This window comes from Cynocephalus volans, chromosome 3, assembly GCF_027409185.1.
Source record: "Cynocephalus volans isolate mCynVol1 chromosome 3, mCynVol1.pri, whole genome shotgun sequence".
NCBI lineage: Eukaryota > Metazoa > Chordata > Mammalia > Dermoptera > Cynocephalidae > Cynocephalus > Cynocephalus volans.
In genome coordinates this window covers 16,472,681-16,493,186 of record NC_084462.1, presented here as the reverse complement: position 1 = coordinate 16,493,186, position 20,506 = coordinate 16,472,681, and the positions used below count along the sequence as shown (strand labels likewise).

Below are 20,506 nucleotides of genomic sequence, written 5' to 3'. Positions count from 1 at the left end.
GCATAACTTGGCATCGTGGTCAGCCTCATAATGAGGCTGCCCGGCTCCAGCTGTTGGCCAGGTGTGCAGGGAGGTTGGGGGGGTGGCTGTCAGGCAGGCACATAGCTGGAGTCCCCAGCAGCCTCTGACGGCCCCCCACCTCTCAGGACGTGGCCCGGCTCGTCGTGGAGCGCTCCACCATCATGTCCCACCTCTTCTCGAAGCTATCCTCCAGTGCTGCTTCGGACGCCGTGCTGGGCGCCCTGCTCTCCATCTTCTCCCGCTATGTGAGGCGCATGCGCAAGAGCAAGGAGGGCGAGGAGGTCTACAGCTGGGTAAGGTGCCCTTTGGCTCCCTAGGCCCTGTGAGCCCCCGTACCACAGCCCCCTATTGCCCTCTAATTTCCCTGCAGTCGGAGTCTCAAGACCAGGTCTTCCTGCGCTGGTCTAGTGGAGAAACTGCCACCATGCACATCCTTGTGGTCCATGCCATGGTCATTCTGCTGACATTGGGCCCACCCCGAGGTGAGCAGCAGCTGGGCATTGCAGGGCTTATGATGGGAAAAGGAGCCCCAGGTAGGCAGCCCCTTGAGGTCTGTCTCAGGCGGGCCACACCCCTACTCAGCGGCCCTTCCTCCTCTCTGCTCTGGGCATGAAACATGCACAGGGCAAGAGGTGCCATGTTAGCCTGGGGCTTTGGGCAGGTCCCTTTCACCCCTTGCCTTGGTTTCTTTTTTGGTAAAGTGGAGAGAGTAATCCCCTCCCTGCTTGTGTTAGAGTGTTTTTGTGGAAGCACGTGAGATTTTCTATGTGGCAGGACCTTGTAGACTGTAGAGCCCTGGAAACAGACCGTGGCGAGAACCTGGTTTTCAGAGATTCCTCACTGCCCAGCTCCAGACACTTCATCGCTCTGAGGTGCCCAGCAGGCAGCTCCCGGCCCTTTCTTGTTCTCACGGCCGAGCCAGTTCTCTGGGTTTCCTGACATAGAGGCACAAGCATGAGGCCGTCCAGCTGAGCCCTGGGTCCTCTCCATGAGGTCCGAGGGTGCGTGGCCCTGAGGACTCACTGGCTGTGGGGCAGTGTCCAGAGTCTGGTGACCCCAGGCCTTCTGAGCCCTCTTTGGCTTGGCAGCCTTTTCCTCCTCTCCCTTCTGGCTGACTGCTGTGAGTGCTCTGCTACTTACTTGTTGTGTCTGTGAGTGGAGGGAACAGGACGGGACGAAACGCTCTTGCTGGGGATCGGGTGGTGTGTGGGTGGGCTCTGCCAGAACAGTGACCCAACAAGGCAGATGAAGGTGGTCGCCCTGGATGTGCAGTCACAGGTGATACCCTTGGGAAAGGCAGCCAGGAAAGGTGGCCTCACGCTGGCCTGGGTCCATTGGCTTTGCCATTGGCTTTGTGGAGTCTGAGAGCTAGAAGGGAGCTTGTTCAGCCTGTCAGACTGAGCCCAGAGGGCAAGGGCTTGCCCGTGGTCACACACAAGCCCACCAGGGGATACTGGGCCTCAGGCAGGTGGCTCGATCTCCGTTTGTTTCCTCAACTGTAAAGTGGGGATAATGCAGCCCTCCTCTCACAGCAGTTGTGAGGATTAAATAATTTATGCAAAGCATCTGGCACATTTGCAAGTGTCCATCTAACACTTGAGTTTTCCCTCGGTCCTCTGAAGCCGGGATTTGCACTGGGTGATCTCTGGGTTCTTCCGGCCTTGGCATTTCATTGTTGTTGGGGTCTGGGGCTCCTCAGATGGTGAGGTTTGGAAGGCTGTTCACCCCGTTGTCTTTCCTGAAGCTGGAGATGGGGAGTTCCACGCATTGCTGGACATCTGGTTTCCAGAGAAGAAGCCCCTGCCCACTGCCTTCCTGGTGGACACATCTGAGGAGGCGCTGCTGCTGCCTGACTGGCTGAAGCTGCGCATGATCCGCTCGGAGGTGCCTCGCCTGGTGGATGCCGGTATAGGCCCAGGCTGGGCTTGGGAGAGAGGGGAGGGCCTCATGCCTGCCCCCTGTGAGCCTGGGTGTTTTCCACCTGCTGCAGATAAGAGAGGACAGGCCGGGGGGCCACTCAGGCTTCTGGGAGGCTCCCATGCCTCCATGTATTCAGCAGATACTATTGAGTCCTGGCTGTGCCAGGTGCTGTGCTGGAGAAGACCCAGCACAGCCCTATGCTAGTTCTGCCTACAAGCAGCTTACGGTCTGGTATCAGGCTCAGGGGCCCAAAGTCAGAAATAAGTCCTGGAAAAGAAATGTCGATAAAGAGGTCAGGGACTTGGAGGGGAGAAGGGCAGGTGGTGGGGGGCCTCTGAGTTGGTTCTTGAAGGATTTGGGTGAGCTGCAGTGAGGAGGAAGGTCCCAGCAGGAGCTGGACAGCAGCCTAAGCCAGCCCGGGTCAGTCAGGCTGACATTTGGGCAGGGTGAGGGGTTTGGGGAGACAGTTTGGTGAGTATGTAGAGCTAGCTGGGGAAGCCCAGTGGAGGACAGGCACTGAAGAGTCTGGACTCTGTGAGCTGTGGGGAGCCATGGATAACTTTGGGAAAGTAACATCCTCAGAGCTGAGTGCTAAGAGGTAAAAACCACAAGAGCTGCGTGAGGTTTGCAAGTGAGTGGGGTAGTGTGCCACGCGGTGCCAGGCTCTGCAGTGCTACTGTGAGCCTCCAAGCTGCCACCCAGAGGGGAGGGCCTGGGCTCTGGGCAGGCTCCAGGTGACCCCAAGCCACCAACGGCCTTGTGCGCACCCAGGATTGTGAGCAGGGGTCACTGACTCAGTTATGTGCTCAGCCTTACAGGACCTGGAGCCTCAGCAGCTGCTGCTCTTCGTGCAGTCCTTTGGCATCCCCGTGTCTAGCATGAGCAAGCTCCTCCAGTACTTGGACCAGGCAGTGGCTCATGATCCCCAGACCCTGGAGCAGAACATCATGGACAAGAGTAAGAGCCAGGGTCCACCAGGTCGGTCCCCAGTCCTGACCGAGTGCCCTAGGGCTGGCCAGGTTTGCGTGCTGGACTCAGGGAGCAAGGTCAGGTGGGGCTTGAATGGCACTCATGGGCAGGGCTTAGAGTGGGGGGTTGGTGAGGCTGGAGTAGTCGGGAGGGAACAAAGCCTGGGCCCTGCCCTGCCAGGTGTCCCGCTTGGCACTTGTTTGGAGGCTGGAGGGAGCTGGTGGGCTCTCTCCACAGACTGATCCTTTGCTTCTGGAAGATCCCTAGCTCAGCTTCTGAATCTTAGGAAGCTGTGGTAAGCTCTGCTGGAGCATTTGTGTGCATGTTCCCAGCTCAGGTTCTTGTGGGAAAGGGAATTCCTTTTCCCTATACCCCCTGGCTGCTGTTTTGCAGATTACATGGCTCACCTGGTTGAGGTTCAACATGAGAGAGGTGCTTCTGGAGGCCAGACGTTCCACTCCCTGCTCACAGCCTCCCTGCCCCCCCGGCGAGGTACCGGGCCACCTCCCCCAACTCACCACACCATTGCTCCCTGGTCCTGCAGAGACTCCTTGACAGTTTCCTTGGCCAGAGTTTGTCTCTGGCCAGTGTGCGGACTCCTGTTTAGTCTGTCTTCCTTGTTGGCCTGAGTGAGGCCCAGGGTTCTCAGGAAGTGTGCAGACCTCTTCTTCCTGGGTGATGGTCCCTAGGTGGGACTGGGTGTGGTTTGCACTGTTCCCCCACTGGAGCTGGTCAGAAAGGGTTTTCAGCTGGTGACGGTTCCCTCTTTCTCTGCAGACAGTATAGAGGCACCAAAACCCAAAAGCAGCCCAGAGCACCCTGCAGGGCAGGGGAGGATTCGGGCTGGGACTCAGGTCCGGGTGCTTGGTCCTGAGGATGACTTGGCCAGCATGCTCCTGCAGGTACCAACACCACTGTGCATGGATCTGCAGCTGGGGGTCCTCTTGCACACGTGTGTCCACCAACACTTGCACGCTCCTCATGCATGTGCACCCACACACACACACTCTCAGATGGGTTTCTCGGGGGCGCAGGTATGCGGGTGGCAAGGGCAGGGGTGTCCCCCTCTGGACACACTCCCTGCCATCCTCACATCCCTCTTAGCCCAGCACTCTGCTCTATGTGTACAGAAGCTGAGGTTTGCAGGGTTTGCCTGAGGTCTCACTGCTAGAGCTGGGGTCCTCATGCAGGCCCCATCCTGTCCCACTCCTCCCCAATGGAGAGCTTTGTGGGCATTTGGCAGGGTCTGGGCATCTTTATCCTCTAGGGGCAGCTTCTCAGGGTGTTGGGGTTCCTAGCTGCTCCCTAGTACAGGTTTCAAGGGCCCTGGACCCCTCAGTCCACAGAGTTCGGGCCACAAATGATCGGGGACCCAACAGGGGATTGCGTTCTGGCACAGGAGCTACTCAGGGAGGCCTCAGCCTTCCAGCAGCGCTCCTCCTCCTCCTGATGCCCACTCCTGCTCTATTCCAGATCTTCCCGCTGAGCCCTGACCCACGGTGGCAGAGCTCCAGTCCCCGCCCCATTGCCCTCGCACTGCAGCAGGCCATGGGCCAGGAGCTGGCCCGAGTCCGCCAGGGGAACCCTGAGGTGCCAGGCATCACGGTGCGCTTCCTGCAGGCCATCGCCACCCTGCTCAGCTCCCCACACAGTGGTGCCCTGGTGATGTCCATGCACCACAGCCACTTCCTCTCCTGCCCACTGATGCGCCAGCTCTACCAGTACCAGGTACCCGAGGGCAGAAGCTTCCAGCAGCAGCAGCTAGTGTGGTGGGAGCACAGAGAAGGGTGACGTGGGGCTCTGCCTTGCGCGGGAGGGTCCCATTGTCACCCATTTCTACCCTGAGGCTGTCCCTTTGTGGGCCTTGGTTTTTGTTCCTAAATGGAGAAAGGAAACTGGGCCAAGGGAGCTGTGGCAGAGTCCCCGCCTCTTTATGATGATGAATTTGCAGTAAACAGAGAAAGTGAAGGAATGATAGTGTTACCTGCATGCATACCTCCCACCTAGATTTAGCGGCTTTGCTGTATTCACCTTATCTGCCCATTTTCTTGTGTGAATGTGTTTTTGTGTCTTCCTGTGTGCATGTGTGTATTTTTTCTCTCTGAACATTACAGAAATAAGTTGCCAAAGGTAGGACACCTCACCAGCTGTGGAGTTTTAAGAGTGTCAGTCGTTGCAAGGTTGTCTTGGCACATGCAGGGGTAGGCACTGTTTCACGTGGCAGATGGGATGGTGTTTGCCCAAGCTGCACAGTGCTAGTCACTGTGGGGCCCCACACTGGCCCAAGCCTCAGGACTCCTTCTCTGGGCTTTGGGTATTTGGGTTCCTCCATAAACAGTGGGTGTGGAGTCTGAGCTCCTTCCTGCTGTCTCTGGGCCAGTGTAGCCCACATGTAGCCTGTCGTCCCCACAGCGCTGTGTGCCCCAGGACACCGGTTTCTCCTCGCTCTTCCTCAAAGTGCTCATGCAGATGCTACAGTGGCTGGACAGCCCTGCTGTGGAGGACGGGCCCCTCAGGGCCCAGCTCAAGCTATTCGCCACCCAGTACTCGGCAAGACACAGGATCAGCGACGGTGAGGGCAGGACTAGGGTAGCAGGCGCAGCGGGGCCAGTAGGCATCTGTTGGGCAGCGTCCCAGGCACTGGGCTGGCTTAATACACTGGCCAAGAGGTTTGGCATCTAGAGGCTTGGGGAGTGATGGAGGTTCCTTCAGGGAGGAAGGTACTTGCAGGGACCGAGGGGACTCATTTCACTGTGGGGCCTCCCCAGACAGGACAAGCTAGGCAGGGTGAGGGACAGAAGCCAAGGCCAGCAGTGGCAGTCACACATACTTTTCCATAGTGCGAAGTGGGCTCCTGCACCTGGCTGAGTCCCTGACCTTCCGTCGGGACCTGGACATGGTCAGCTCTACTATCCGGGCCATCATTGCCACCCTGAAGTCTGGGGAGAAGTGCAGCGTGGAGCCAGAGCTCATCAGCAAAGGTGCCATCCTGGCCCTGCAAAGAGCCCGCAGCCTGGAGACAGCTCCTTCTTGCTGCCCAGCGGGGGCCAAGCAGTGACTGCTTAGCACCATCCACTCCCAGGCACCCCCAAATGGGGCTTCTTGAGAATGAGCTGGAGTGTTCCTCCTCTAGGGAGCCCCCACCCCACCCCAGCAAAGAGAGCCACAGCCTGCTGTGCTCCCTCCCCCACCTGGGTTCTGCTGTTGGAGTTTCAACACGCCCAACACTGGCTAACTCACCCCCACTCAGCCGTCTCCCTTGACCTGGGAGTAACCCAGAACATCCTTTTGTCCCATGTGCAGTTCTCCAGGGTCTGATAGAGGTGAGATCCCCTCACCTGGAGGAGCTGCTGACTGCGCTCTTCTCTGCCACCGTGGACGTCACCTCCTCTTTTCCGGTGTTGAAGCCCATTGTGGTAGTGAGCTCCCTGCTGCTGCAGGAGAAGGAGGAGCCCCCGTCCCCAGCGAAGCAGGACCCAGATGTCAGGTGAGCTGGGGAGCCGTGGGGAGCCACAGGCGGCCTGGGCATGTGGCTAGGCAAGGCCCTTCCCTGAGCCCCCTCCCTCTCTGCAGCGTGGAGGCCGTGCGGCTGGGACCCTCGTCTGGGCTTCTTGTGGACTGGCTGGAGATGCTGGATCCCGAGGTGGTCAGCTGCTGCCCCGACCTGCAGCAGAAGCTGCTCTTCTCCCGGAGGAAGGTGAGGACTGCGTTCTGCTCTCAGGACCACGGACTATCCCAGGGGCAGAGGACACGTCTGGGCTCCCTGATCTGATGTGGACGGTGCCCTGGCCTGGGGCGATGCACACCGCAGCAGCCAGTGCTCTGCCACTCAGACCCCGAGTCCACTTGGCAACCCAGAAGAAAGACAGGGTCTCCCCCATTAACAGTTAGTGTCACTCAAAGGGGAGGGACAGGGCCCTGCGGGGAAGGGGCCGAGTGACTCCTCAGGGACACCTCCACTCTGCTTCTGCATGGAAGAGGTGAGAAAATGTTGAGCGAGTTACCCAGAAGGAGCCTTCTGATGTCAGCCAGCCCTCAGTTGATGTCCCACTGGGGATTGGTTGTGTTTCTGAGAAGCAGCTTCAGAGACAGCGCCAGTTGGCTTTACTCAGCAGAGCCGGCCAGTCTGTTGGCCCAGTTGGGACCCTCCTGGCTTCCTTCCTCCCCAGGGCAAAGGCCACAGCAGCACCCAGGTGCTGTCGTTCCGCCCCTACCTCCTGGCCCTCTTCACACACCAGTCCAGCTGGTCCACACTGCACCAGTGCATCCACGTCCTGCTGGGCAAGAGCCGGGAACAGAGGTGGGCACCCCTCCCGGCCTGGGCTATGCCCTCCCTGCTAGTGTGGCCGCCAGCTCAGGCAGGTTCTTGGTCTCACCACAGGTGTGGTATGACATGGGGCTCATGTCCCTGCATTGGGAGATGCTGGTTCTGTCTGGCAGCCACACCACTCCAGTGCTGCCCCGGAGACAGGGATAAATGACCTCAGCATTGAGGGGGCCCTGGGGGCATCTGACCCTTTACCCCCACCTGTGTTCCCACCCTGTGTGAGAACCCATCGGCCCCTAGCAGGAAGTCACCTGCCTTCCTCAGAGGACCTGAGGGGTGGGCAGGCCCCATGTTTGTTTTTCCTCTGTGGGGTGCAGTTGGGCGACTTGCCCACAGACTCACGTTCTCTGTGGATCTCCTCAGAAGGGATGCTGTTGGATTTTCCACGAAAACACTCTGTACCAGGAAACTTCTTGTCCTGTTTTCTCTGATTGGTTTTTCTCCTTATGCTTAGAAATTGAGCCAAGCTTCTCTTGTGCTCAGCCAAAATTCCTGGCTTCCTTCCAGGTTTGACCCTTCTGCCTCTCTGGATTTCCTCTGGGCCTGCATCCATGTTCCCCGGATCTGGCAGGGGAGGGACCAGCGCACCCCACAGGCAGGTCTCAGGAGGGTGACCCGGCACTGTAGGGTGGGGTAGCGTGTCCCAGAGCTGATTGGCAAACAACTGGTTGTAGAAGCGGCGCGAGGAGCTGGCGCTCCGGGTCCAGGCTCCGGAGCTCATCAGTCTGGTGGAGCTGATCCTGGCTGAGGCGGAAACCAAGAGCCAGGATGCGGACACCGCTGCTGGCACCCTCCTCCAGGCCCGGGTGCCCCTGCTGCTCAGCTGCTGCCATGGAGACGACGAGAGCATCAGGAAAGTGACAGAGTACCTGACAGGCTGCATCCAGCAGTGGGGTGACAGGTGCTTAGGGGTCCCCTCTTTCTCCCCCTTGCTGATGTGACTGGATGCCACCCTCATGTGGGAGCTCCATGGGAATGAGTCAAGGCCCAGGCCCCGAGGATCAGCTCTCATCAGCATGCCCAGCCCCACCTGCCCACCACTAACTGCTGTGGACGGCCTGTGGTTGGGAGCAACTCATGACAGCCCCAGGCAGACCCCAACCCTTGTCCACCCGGCAAGCACCCAATCTGATCTCTTCCAGTGTGCTGGGCAGACGCTGCCGAGACCTGCTCTTGCAGCTCTACCTGCAGCGGCCGGAGCTCCGGGTGCCCGTGCCCGAGGTCCTGCTGCACAGCGAAGGGGCCACCGGCAGCAGCATTTGCAAGGTGAGGGTGGTGGCACTCCCTCTACACGCCAGCCTTGCCAGGGAGAGGGAAGTCCAGGACCATTGGCCAAACTGGCCGGGTTCCCTGGAGTAGCCCAGCTCCTCCGTGAGGAATCACTCACGAGGCCCTTGATGATTCTCATGTTGTCAGGGTCAGTCCTGTTCCTCCTTTGTTTTTTTGTTTTTTGTTTTTTTTCTTGGAGCCAAGCATTTTATTTTGATTTTTTTTTAATTAATTAATTTTTTTTAATTGAATCAAAATTGATTACACATATTTTTGGGGGTCAACATTGCTGTTCCTCATTTGAAGTAGAAATGGAGAAATATATTTTCTCAGATTTTTTGGCAGCTGGGCGGTAGGGGAATCTGAATCCTTGACCTTGCTTTTATCGGCACCGTGCTCTAACTGAATGCGCTATTGGGCCAGCCCTCGGCTTATTTTTTAAGAAAAGGAAAATGGCACGTAGTGATGGAGCATGTGGGCTGCCTTGCCTCTCTCTTCTGTGTCATCTGAGGGCAGAGCCTGTCGCGCCACACATTCCTGTCTGACCTCTTGGAGGGTCCCAGAAACTATCTTTCTCCTTGAAGAAATCCTTGGGGTTGTGGAGCAAAGAAGAATGGGTGTCTTCCTACCCTTTCCTCCCCTCCATAGCTCTGTTTAGGTGTAACGGACATACGATAAGCTGCATGTGTGTATAGTGTTCAATTTAAGATGTTGTTTTTTGGGTTTTTTGGTGGCTGGTCAGCACAGGGATCAAACCATGGACCTTTGTGTTACCAGCACCATGTTCTAACCAACTGAGATAACTGGCCAGCCCCAATCTACGTTTTGACATGTATGCACCAGTGAAACTATTGCCACAGTCAATATGACGAACATCCTATCACCCCCAGGAGTGTCTTTATGCCTTGTGGAGTCCCTCCTCCTGCCCCTTCCCCAGACCACCACTGCTTTGCTCTGTCACAATAGATTAGTTTGCATTTTCTAGAGTTTTGTATCGGTGGTATCACAGTTTGTATAGTTTGGCATCTTTCAGAGTAATTTTGAGGGTCACCCATGCTGTAGTATGCATGAACAGTCTGTTCCTTTTTCTTGCTGAGCAGTATTGCCTTGTGTGGAAGACTGATCTGTTTGCTGTTCGGGGCTGTGATAGAGCTGCTCCGAGGGCTGTGGACAGCCACGTTCACTTCTGAGTAAGCACCAGGATTGGAGGCCAGCTCTCCTGTGCCCACCTGCTTTGTCCCATTGGCTCCCAAGTGTGAATCTGCAGCTGTCTCTGCCTCTCAGTGCAACAGAGGGAAGCTGATTTTTTTTTTTAAGCCGTTTTTTTCTTCTGCTTTTTTATACTTAACGTATTGTTTTACACAGTTGAAATCAGCTTTCTGTACAATTTTGGCTCTTTTTCTTCGTTCAGCATATATCATTTGCATTTAGTATTGACAGCTTTCGTCTTATTTTTGTAGAGAGGTTAGCTTCAAATACTGGTTGTCTGGAGACTGGCTGTGGCCTACTTGGTCTCCACAAGCACTCAGGAAAACAAGAGAGGCAGGTTCCTCAGGTTACAGCATGGCGATGCCAGGTCCTCAGGGGACAGGTGCTCAGTCCCAGAGAGCCACACACGGGCCTCATCAGAGCTGGCAGCCACTTGGTGTGGGGTGGCAGGTGAGGTGAGAAGGCTGTGGTTGCCCCCACCCCAGCCCCAGCCTCAGACCCATCCCCCCTTTCCTCTAGATGGACAGTCTCATTCACCGCTTCATCACCCTCCTTGCGGACACCAGTGACTCCCGGTCATCCGAGAACCGAGTGGCAGATGCCAACATGGCCTGTCGGAAGCTGGCTGTGGCCCACCCCATCCTGCTGCTCAGGTACTGCCCGGCCTGACCAGGTGACAGCCTGGTGGGGAGGACCTGGGATCTGCACCCGGCCTTGCCCTTCCCCACTCCCGATCTCCAAGTCCTGGCCCCACACCAGATGTTAGGTTAAGAAAAGTTTCTTCAGCTAAAAGCTGATGTCTGGAAATCCAGAGCTCGGCTGAGGCAGTAGTATCCATTGCAGGGCAGTTCCTGGCCTTGACTGAGACTCAGGCAGGAGGAGCCAGGTAGGCCCCAGAGAAGGGTAGATCAGAAGATGAGTTGCCAGCTCCTCGACCTAGGGCCAGGTGGGATGGCACAGGTGGCCCAGTTCCCGGCAGTTCAAAGCTGGTCCCTGGCCAGTATCCCTGGAGCTTGTTAGAGATGCAGACTCAGGCTTATTAGCAGCTCCCTCCGGGGGATGTTTGTGCACTAGGTGAGCGGAGCAACCTGGCTGTGATTACCGTCTCCTTGTCAGTGTTGAGGACTTCTTCTGGGGGTGTGGGTTCAGGGGATGTTAGATGTCTGGTCAGGGCTCTTGGATGGGAACACTGGACTTCCAGATAGAGGGGCCTGGGTAGGGGGTGGGCTGTTGAGTGTTCTTCTGCCTGTCCCCAGACATCTGCCCATGATCGCTGCCCTCCTACACGGCCGCACCCACCTCAACTTCCAGGAGTTTCGGCAGCAGAATCACCTGACGTTCTTTGTCCACGTGCTGGGGGTCCTAGAGCTGCTGCAGCCACAGGTGTTCCAAAATGAGCACCAGGGGGCACTGTGGGACTGCCTGCTCTCCTTCGTCCGCCTGCTCCTGGTGGGTCCCTCTCGCCTTGGTGTGGGGAGGCCCCTCTGTGAGGAGGAAAGCATCCCTGGCTCCAGCACAGGGCGGTGACCTGGGAGGGAGATGTCTGTAGTGCATACCACTCCCTGCACCCTTCCTTCACACAGCTGCCACCTCCTGTGGGGGACCCTCCACACACACACCTAAACATTCTGAAATTTCTCCCCTTGGCTCACCTCCCTTCTGCTGCCCCTCCCCTCCCCAGCTTCTCATGGGTCTGGGGGGGACCCTACATTCTTGAGAAGCCCAGTTCGGACCTCCCAGACTCTCAGTGCTGTTCTCTCTGCATGTCATTTGTGCTGTCCCGAGGCTGTAATTCATCTTGTCATGTGCCCTAGTTGGGCACATACACGTCTGCATTGTAAGCTCATGAAGGACAAAGACCCTGTCTGATTACCTGGACCCTTCACATACCATGCAGTGGTCGGCAGAGGGTGGTTGTGCTAATGGTGTCAGGGGGTCCGTGTGCTGAGCTGCAGGAGAGGCAGTGGCAGGATGGGAACGCAGGGTGCCTGTCTCGGCACCACAGGCTCCGAGCAGCCCTACGATGATCGGCTTCTCCTTTGCAGAATTACAGGAAGTCCTCACGCCACCTGGCTCCCTTCATCAGCAAGTTCGTGCAGTTTATCCACAAGTACATCACCTGCAACGCCCCAGCGGCGGTCTCCTTTCTGCAGAAACATGCTGACCCACTCCAGTGAGTGCCCCTGGCCCAGGCTGCATGGGCTCCTGGGCAAGCCTCTGCCCTCCCATAATGATCTAGACAGGGGACTGGGAGGGTGTTCCCAAGAAGGTCCTGTCACTGGTCCGGTCCGTGAGCTCCTGCAGTGGGGGAGGTGATGGCTGAGAACAGCTACTGTGGTGCTCAGGCCAGGACAGCAAGGGAGAGCTCAGGCAGAAGTTCCTCTGCCTTGGAAGGGAGCAATGGCAGCAGGTGTTCTGCTCTGAGCTGGACCCACTCTGCCATGTCCGTGCACACACGGCCTGCCCCCGCCTCTTCCTTCTCCTGAGCACCCTGGCCTCACCCACACCTCGTGTCCACTCCCGTCCGCATCACCCTGATTTGGCCCTCCACCCAGCCTCCCATCTACCAGCGTCTCCTCCAAGGTGAACACTGTGTTCTCTCCCCAGCGACCTGTCCTTCGACAACAGTGACCTGGTGATGCTGAAATCCCTCCTTGCAGGGCTCAGCCTTCCCAGCAGGGATGGCAGAGCTGACCGAGGTCTAGATGAGGAAGGCGAGGGTGAGTGGGGATGGGTAGGGTCCACGGGGGAAGGACGGTGTAGTCTTCCACAACAGCATGCCAGCCCTCAGTGTTCCGAGGTATTTTAAAAAGGGCTGTGTGAGCCCTGGGATGTCAACAGCCTCCTGGTCCATCACACACGTGAAGTGCTGACTGTGCCATAGCCAGTGTGACTGAGCAGCAGCACCCCCAGTCCTAGGGAACGTCGCCCGATCCTGCCAGTGCTTGTGTCAGATGTCACCTCCCCCGGAAGCCTGTCCTTGCCCTACTGGGTAGAGCTTGTTCTTGGTTTTCTGCTCACGTCCCTTGTCTCATGTGGTGACACAGCACTCGCAGGCAGGGCTCTGTCCTGTGCAGACATGGTCACCAGGCAGGCAGTGGATGAGGGCGTGAGGCCAGGGCAGTTGCTGCGCTGTTTATGGTCGTCCTGCATCCCTGGTTTTGCCAAGTTATTTGAGTATGGCCCTTCGGCAGTCCAGGAAAACATGCAGCATGTGGGAACATGAGGCACACAGACACCCTAATGGAGCGCGCATTAGGCGCCAGGCCCTCAGCCGCAGAGGGAGCAGCTCTGTCCTGGAGGTGACGCTACAGGGGAGAGAAGAGAAGAGCACTCTCTGGCCAGGGCTGGGTGATGTGAGCATCCTGAGGAAACAGCAGGGAGAGACTCGGAAAAGTGCCACATCTCCAAAGGCAGCTCCCAGCAGGCTTGTTCCATCACATTTATTAAGCACCTACTGTTTACCATGCACCATGCTCAGCCATGGGCAGTGGCCAGTGTGCTCACAGTATCATAGACTAATACTGTGGTGTTGGCCGTTTCCTGCCCATCTCCTGCCACTGGATATCCCTCCTGATAGGTCCCGCATGAACGGGTGGCTCCTGAGGCCAGGCTGTTCAGTCTTCAGTCCTCCCCTAACACTGACTTGCTCTTTTAGATGAGAGCTCGGCCGGCTCCCTGCCCCTGGTCAGTGTCTCCCTCTTCACTCCTCTGACCACGGCCGAGATGGCCCCTTACATGAAGAGGCTTTCCCGGGGCCAGACTGTGGAAGGTGAGTCAGGGAGCCTGGTTCATCCCACTTGAGGTCAGCACCCGTTTGGCCCCTATGGCATCCTGGATCCCAACGGAGGCTGACTTCAGAGTGTGGCCCCCACCAGGCCACGGGAAGAGGTGGGCTGTTTCCTCATGGGGGTGGTGCCCAGAGAGGGCATTAGAGGAAATGTCAGGGAGCCCACTGAGGTATCAGAAATACTTCAAGAAGAAAGGTCTAGCAGGTGGGACAGTTGGTCATCTTCCAAAGGAGAGCCAAGGATTGGGGCAGCCAAGGGGCTTGGTGGCTACCTGGAGGGGAGGGTGGGGTGGGGCGACCAGGGACAGGCATCTGCAGAGCTTGGTACAAATGCAGATCTCTGGGTCCTCCTTCATATCTGGGGGGGTGTGCACCTCGGAAAGCTTCCCGGGTGACTAGTGTTCAAAGTGTAGGTGCCGCTGGCCTAGTGGGATTGGGAAGCCAGCAGTGCTTTTTGTTCTGAGATGCACAGCTACCTCCTACCTCTGGGTTGCTAGGCATGCAGGGGACAGAAGTCCTCCCTTGGCCTCAGCAGCTGTAGCCTGGCTCTCACATGCCCCTCCCTGTGATCTGGCCTGGCCCCCTGGTCTTGTCTTAGATCTGCTGGAGGTTCTCAGTGACATAGACGAGATGTCCCGGCGGAGACCTGAGATCCTAGGATTCTTCTCGGTGAGTGGGATGGGGCTGAGGGAGGGCTGGGAGGAGCCACTCCGATGGAGAAACCCAGGTGGGACTTCAGGGGGCTGGGGTCCTGCCCCACACTGGAACAGTCCCCTGCCATTGCCATTGACCATTACATGGCTGAGGGGTGAAGGGTGAGAGTTGGAGCCCTTGACAGGGGATCACCCTGGTGATACCCCACTCCCATCTCTGGCCAGACCAACCTACAGCAGCTAATGAGCTCAGCCGAGGAGTCCTGCCGCAACCTGGCCTTCAGCCTGGCCCTGCGCTCCATCCAGAACAATCCCAGGTAAGCCCAGTACCACCCAGCATGCCCCAGCCTGTGTCCAGATGCTCCACTGGACTGAGGGCATGCTTCCTGACTGAGCCATAAAGCCGCTGCCGAGGTCCCTGGTTGGCCTTACGTGGTAGCCACATGAAGCTTCCAGGCAGGTCAGCTTGCCCTGTCCTGGGGCTCTGGGGCAGAGCCTGCGACTCCTTGGCAGTCCTGGACATGCTCAGGAGGAGGTGCCCACTCAAGCACATGGCTCTTTCAGCATTGCAGCCGACTTCCTGCCCACATTCATGTACTGCCTGGGCAGCCGGGACTTTGAGGTGGTGCAGACGGCCCTCAGGAACCTACCCGAGTACACCCTCCTCTGCCAAGGTGAGTCATGCCCCTGCCCAGGGTGCCTGGTGTTTCTGAAAGTCCTCGACCATGCACTGGCTTTCAGAAAGCCCAGAGGTGCATCTTCCAAGAGCTGCCTGACAGTCACAGATCTCAGGAGTCCCTAGGTCTGTTCACTGTGGCCAGGATGTATCGGGCCAGTGCAGCTTTGCCAGGTCCTCATCTCTCCAACAGAGCATGCACCCGTGTTGCTGCACCGGGCCTTCTTGGTGGGTATGTATGGCCAAGTGGACACCAGTGCGCAGATCTCCGAGGCCCTGAAGATTCTGCACATGGAGGCCGTGATGTGAACCTGAAGCAGCCCCACCCACACACCAGTCCCTGGTCCTTCAGCACGTTGTTGGGGTCCCCAAGGCCAAGCCCAGGAGAAATGGCCCACTGGTGGTCTCGCCCAGGAGGGGGTGGGGGCACCAAACCAACCTGAGGCTGGGCAGGGGCTGGGAGCAGCACTCAGAGCCCACAGTGATGGCTCCCAGGCCAGCTGCTCCCATGGGAGGTGGCTGTCTACCAAGGCCTCACCAACTTCCAGGTTGTGGCCCTGCTACAGGGCAGTGGGAGGGAACTGCCCAGCCACCAGGAGAGGCTGGTGTCCCAGTGAGGCATGGCGAGGGGCTGATTTTAAATGAAACATTAATTTCCCGTGTGTAGACTGTCTGGTGTCCTGTGTTGCCCCCTGGTCTTGGTTCTCCACCCCTGAGAAACCAGGGAGTTAAGCAGGATCCTGAGAGGTGGAGACTGAGGCAGGCCTCTCTCCCCGCGGACTAGCTTGCTCCCATGGGTGTTCAGGGGGTTGGGGAGTCTCTGGCTGCTTGGCTGTCCCAACCAGTCATAGCCCTCCCCTCTCAGGCAGAAGAGAGGAAGGGGCAGGAGGGGACAGCTACTGCCTCCTTTTGCTCTGGCCCCTGGGCACCTGCCTGGCCCTAGTTCTCTGTTGGTGGGTCAACCTTGTCAGACCACACAAGGGTATGGGGCTGAGTGGGGCTGACCAGTCTCCCCTTCTCACCACACAAGGGTCGACAGGGCCCTGAGATCCTCAGCTGTGGGTGTCACTCCAGGAGCTCAGTTGAGGGAGTCAGTGCCAGACAGTCCCAAGCAGCCAGTGGTGCCTCCTGTACCAGCACAGTTCCCATCCACTAGAAGTGTGGGGAGCAAACCCGAAGGGGTTGGGGTCAGCAAGTATCCCCAGGGTGCAGCTGTGGGGGCACCACCCAGCAGAGTATCCTCGTGCCTGTTACCAAGTGTGACGACGGCCATGCTCCCTTTCTGCAGCATTGGGCTCAGGAATTTGGCCACACCAGACCGCACCCAGGTGTTCTTCCCAGCTGGTTTCCTTCCCTTCAAATTGGAAGCTAAGCAGGGTTGGGCCTGCTTAGTACTTGGATGGGATATTGCCCACTTGGGAATACTGGGTACTGTAGGCTTAATTTTTTAAAAAAGTGGTGATGAAAGCTGTTCCCGCCCCTTCCATGCTCACAGCAGCCAGAGGACTTTTCTAGGCACACCGCTGCTCCCCATTGGCACCCTGCAGTTGGCAGGCTCCCTGGCCCCAGTGCAGCTCAGGCAGCCTTCTGCTCAGCTGGGTCCATCAAGACCACCAGGGAGCACTGTAGTTAAATAAATAAATAAATAAATAAAAACCCAGGGCCTTCCCCAGCACCATGCCACCCCCTGCCTACCAACCCCTTGGGGTGGGTGTGAGGCCAGAAGTTTCTTAAAGATGCCTTGGCCTCTGGAGACGTCCTCAGACAGATGCACTGCAAGTCAGGCAGCAAGGGCTCTGGGCCCAGAGCCCCCACTCCACTCCAGCCATCGGGGGCCACAGGCCTGGCCCACCCGCCCCAGTTCACCTTCATGTGGGCCTTGTGCTGGCTGCCCCTGCACCTGCTTGTTCACGCTCCCCAGAATCCTGCAAGGCAGTGCAGGTCCAAGGACGATGTCCAGGTAGGGTGAGTGAGTGAGTGTTGGGTTTATTGCCAGACATGCTGCCTGTGGCTGGCTGCTAGTGGCTCCTGGGGGCAGGGGGCTGGAGACTGCTGTGGGAGTGACTTGGAAGCCCAGGTTGGCTGGGGAGTGAGGGGCATATGACCAGGGGCCACTGAGTGGCCTCCATGCCCAGGTGTGCAGGACTGCTGACCTTCATCCTTGCCCCCAGTGCCCTGCAGAGGCCCCTAGTGTGTGAGGTGATTCCTTCTCTGCCCTATCCTTGTCCAGACCTGGGGACAGCAGTGACACCCCTCCACATGGCACGGGCATGGGCGTAGGGCAGGCTGACTGGTCCCTTAACTTTTCCTCTCTAGGTCCTTTCTGCCCCTCGCTGTGCAGCCTGCCAGCCTGTGCTCAGAGCCAGCCCCATTTCCAGCTCCCCCATCTCCTGCCAAGCTGGCCTCTCTGCCCCCTCTGCCCTTGGCCACCGCTGTGTTCCACCCTCCGTGCCTCTGTCCACAGCTGGTCCTTCCCCCACCTGCCTCCTTCCCGAAGCTGCAGGCCCCCCTTCCAGGCTGTGCTTGTTTTCAGCTTTCCTGGCCTGGTTGTCCCCTCACTCTGTGGCTTACAGTGTCTGGCACAGGGCACGTGGAACTGGGGCTGCCCCTGGGGTTAGAGTGCCAGCATCCCACCCCCAAAAGGGACAAAAGAGACCTAGAAAAGGGCTGGGCTTCCTGAATTTCCACAGCATGGAGGCGTTCTGCTACCCTACCTGTTCAATTGGGAAGTGGCGGGTGCTGTGCCAAGTCTGGAATTGCCATGTTCAAAACACCCCCTTTTCATCATGTCACTTAACATAATGCCACCTGTCGTTCCCCACCTCCCCTGCCCCCCCCCACAGGCTTGGGTAACAGCCATTGACACATCTAAGTGCCACCACAGAATCTCAGCCACCTGGAGGGTTGGGGGAGTATATTCCCTCTATGGTTGAGAAGACAGGCAGGGCCCCAGAATTTCAGGAAAATGCTGGGGACTCAGTGGAAAGGAAGTTGGGAGCTGGAGCCATCGGCCCCCATAACACTGCCGCTTCCAGCATTTCCTTCTCCTGACAACTGGGGTGTGTGAGGCGATGACAGGCTCAGGAGGCAGCGAGGCCCCTGAGGAGGAGCAGGCCCTGAGGGCAGACGCAGAGAGCAGGCCCTGAGGGGACTCTCCTGCCTGGTCCTGCCAACGTCAGTGCTGAGGCCTGCGTTTGGAGGCTGGACACAGGTGGGCCTCAGCCTCTGGGCTGTGTCCACATGGTCCTGCTTTTCCTCGCTCCTGGCTCGCAGGCTCATTGCACAAATGGCATTCTTCATGCAACAGAAAGGAGCGTAGGGCAGGCCGAGGGAATGTCCAGGAGAGAAACGAGGGTGACGGCAGCCCCAGGACAGTTTCCACCTTCAGATTGGCAAAGACTGAATCGTTTGGGGGCCTAGCGGGTATGGGGAGGCAGGCTGCAGTGTGGACAGTACAGCCCCAAGACGCCCAAGCCCCTCTCAGGGATTTATCTGCCAATGTTCCCAATGCCAGGCCAGTCGCTGGCACATTAAATTTGGCAAAAGGGGGCTGGAGACATCCATTTGGTTTACCCAGGGGATACTGGGCAGCGTGGAAGAGAGTTCACGTGAAGACGTGTTGAGTAAAGCTGGGCCTGGGCTGGGCCGACTGTGTGTGCCCATGTTGCCACTGCCCCGGGCTTGTTGTCACGCCGCAGGTGCTCCCAAGGTGGCGCTGGTGCTGTCAGTGCCGTCCAGGCCTATGCTGAGCTCCAGCCCTCGGTTACCACCATCTATGTCATACACATAAGGCAACGGGCTCAGGGAAGTGGAGTGCCAGCTCCAGGTCTCCAGCTGGTGAGGGGCTGAGCTGAAATTTGAATGCCAGGGCCCTGGAGCCAGAGCCTGCCCCAGGCCCCGAGCTTGGGCAGGTGGAGCCCCATAGGCAGCGGGAGTGGTCACCAGCTGGGGCTCAGGGCCTTGTGGCTTATGTGGGGAAAGGGGGCTCAAAAAGCTTAGCAGATGCTGGGCACAGATGTGGATGTCCCCCAGGCCCCAGGGAGCAGGGGTGTGTGTGGTGAGGTGTGTGCCAGTGAGCGTGATGTGGGCGGTCAACCGGTGTGTGGAGGACACAGGTCATGCTCCCCTTCATGGTCCCCATGTTTACCTGTCTGCTGGGGGTTGGCAGGGAGGCATGACCTGCTCCCCTCTGATACAGCGTGAGCTCAGAGCCTGGGGAGCCCTCCAAGCCCACCTGCCCCTGAATCCAAACTCCAGTGCCTGGGTGGCTGGCTGCCTCTCCTGGGCCTCCACATGGGCCTTTGACCTACAGACCAGAGTGTGGCTCAGCAGTCAGAGGGCATAGGCCGGACAGGCAGCTCCAGGGAGGCCCAGCAAGGGGGCCATGGGTGCAACCCAGTCAGAACTTTCTGGATCCTTACTCTTCTCCCCCCAGCTCAGCACCCCAGCTGTGAACCTTTGAAACTCAAACAGGCCACATTTCCTCCTGCCATAATCCACCCTTCTTTCTCGCTGTTCCCTTTGTGGGCTCCCATGGCACCTCCTCCAGGAGGGCTTCCTGCACCCCATGGTCTCTGGCAGTCCCTGGATCATCTTGTCACTCCGCCAGGCTGGGAGATGGGTATTGTTCCAGCCAAGGTCTACGCACCTGGGGTGTGCTGAGCAAGTGAGGGAGGGAAAGAGATCCAATCTCTTTATCTGGGTTGAAGGCAGGGAGAGGGAGGGGGTCACCATAGCAAGAGCCTCAAGGCCAGGCTACATCCTCCCACGAGCCTCAAACCTGGGCTCTTCGTGGGGCTGCTCATGCGTGGCTCAGGGCAGCCCGTGGCCTGCTGAGCCCTGGGAAGTTGGCCCAGATCACAGATTGGGTGTGGGGAGAGAGGACAGGCAGGATGGGCAGGAAGCTGAGAGCAGGGCTCCCATCCTGGAGCATATGGCCCTGGGGAGCCAAGCTCCCCTCTCTGGGCCTCAGCTTCCCTCTCATCACAAGGGCTACACTCACATCTGCCCAGTGTGGCAGTGGAGGTTAAGCTAAGCTGAGGCATCCCATGTGAAATGCCTGGCCTGGGCTGGGCAACGGTGAGGGCTAAGATAAGGGGTCCTCTGCTCAGGTGTGCATGCTGATGCCCAAGACATCCCACACACCCCAGGCTGCTGATGCCAGGGCTCAGGAACTGTGCCCGAAGGGCAGACAGGGCAGCAGTGCTCTCACAGCCACTGGAGGATGGCACCAGCACTGTCCCCATCATGGAGGGGACACAGCTGGCCTTGGCCAAGCTGGGATGTGCCTCTGTGAGCCATGCTGGAGAAGACCTCTGGGAGGGGAGATCTGTCTGGGCCTGGACAAGTAAATGGGTGGATTTGGAATTTGTGCAAGTGAAGGATGTGTGGAGGGCATGGGGGGACCATGAGAGCAAAGGTGGGGAGGTTGGAGTAGTGGTACTGGCCCAGGGTGAATGAGTGGGACGTACAGTGGACCAAGGGCCACCAGAGTCTGACCCATGCCCCAGCCTCCTCTCTGACCCCCCAAAAGCTCCTCACCTGTGGCCATCCCCCTCCCCTCCAGAGCCATTGGGCACAGGGACTCTGGTGACCAGTCATGAGGACCACTCAGTAGAACCTCTCTGTCACTGGGTTGCCGTGGACAGGTCCCCGCCCATCTGTTCTGGGCT

The 20,506-nt window shown here is 58.2% G+C and overlaps 1 protein-coding gene across 2 annotated transcripts in view; it reads left to right on the top strand.

The window, feature by feature from the left end:
- The window catches only part of INTS1 (integrator complex subunit 1), a 33,073-nt gene extending 17,585 nt beyond the window's left edge, over window positions 1-15,488 (top strand). The window contains exons 24-47 of one of the 2 annotated variants that reach the window (XM_063089657.1): window positions 147-314; window positions 392-503; window positions 1,766-1,927; window positions 2,752-2,898; window positions 3,304-3,402; window positions 3,688-3,812; window positions 4,384-4,638; window positions 5,323-5,482; window positions 5,751-5,891; window positions 6,214-6,397; window positions 6,484-6,607; window positions 7,080-7,210; window positions 7,745-7,832; window positions 7,912-8,138; window positions 8,380-8,503; window positions 10,235-10,368; window positions 10,972-11,164; window positions 11,761-11,888; window positions 12,323-12,435; window positions 13,374-13,487; window positions 14,104-14,174; window positions 14,384-14,475; window positions 14,723-14,832; window positions 15,028-15,488. In XM_063089657.1, coding sequence (XP_062945727.1) covers window positions 147-314; window positions 392-503; window positions 1,766-1,927; window positions 2,752-2,898; window positions 3,304-3,402; window positions 3,688-3,812; window positions 4,384-4,638; window positions 5,323-5,482; window positions 5,751-5,891; window positions 6,214-6,397; window positions 6,484-6,607; window positions 7,080-7,210; window positions 7,745-7,832; window positions 7,912-8,138; window positions 8,380-8,503; window positions 10,235-10,368; window positions 10,972-11,164; window positions 11,761-11,888; window positions 12,323-12,435; window positions 13,374-13,487; window positions 14,104-14,174; window positions 14,384-14,475; window positions 14,723-14,832; window positions 15,028-15,143 — 3,318 coding nt within the window. In that variant the 3' untranslated portion in view covers window positions 15,144-15,488. Of the gene's footprint in view, window positions 1-146; window positions 315-391; window positions 504-1,765; window positions 1,928-2,751; window positions 2,920-3,303; window positions 3,403-3,687; window positions 3,813-4,383; window positions 4,639-5,322; window positions 5,483-5,750; window positions 5,892-6,213; window positions 6,398-6,483; window positions 6,608-7,079; window positions 7,211-7,744; window positions 7,833-7,911; window positions 8,139-8,379; window positions 8,504-10,234; window positions 10,369-10,971; window positions 11,165-11,760; window positions 11,889-12,322; window positions 12,436-13,373; window positions 13,488-14,103; window positions 14,175-14,383; window positions 14,476-14,722; window positions 14,833-15,027 lie in introns of both variants that reach the window. The other variant, XM_063089656.1, reaches the window with a different exon arrangement.
- The last annotated feature ends 5,018 nt before the right edge of the window (window positions 15,489-20,506 follow it).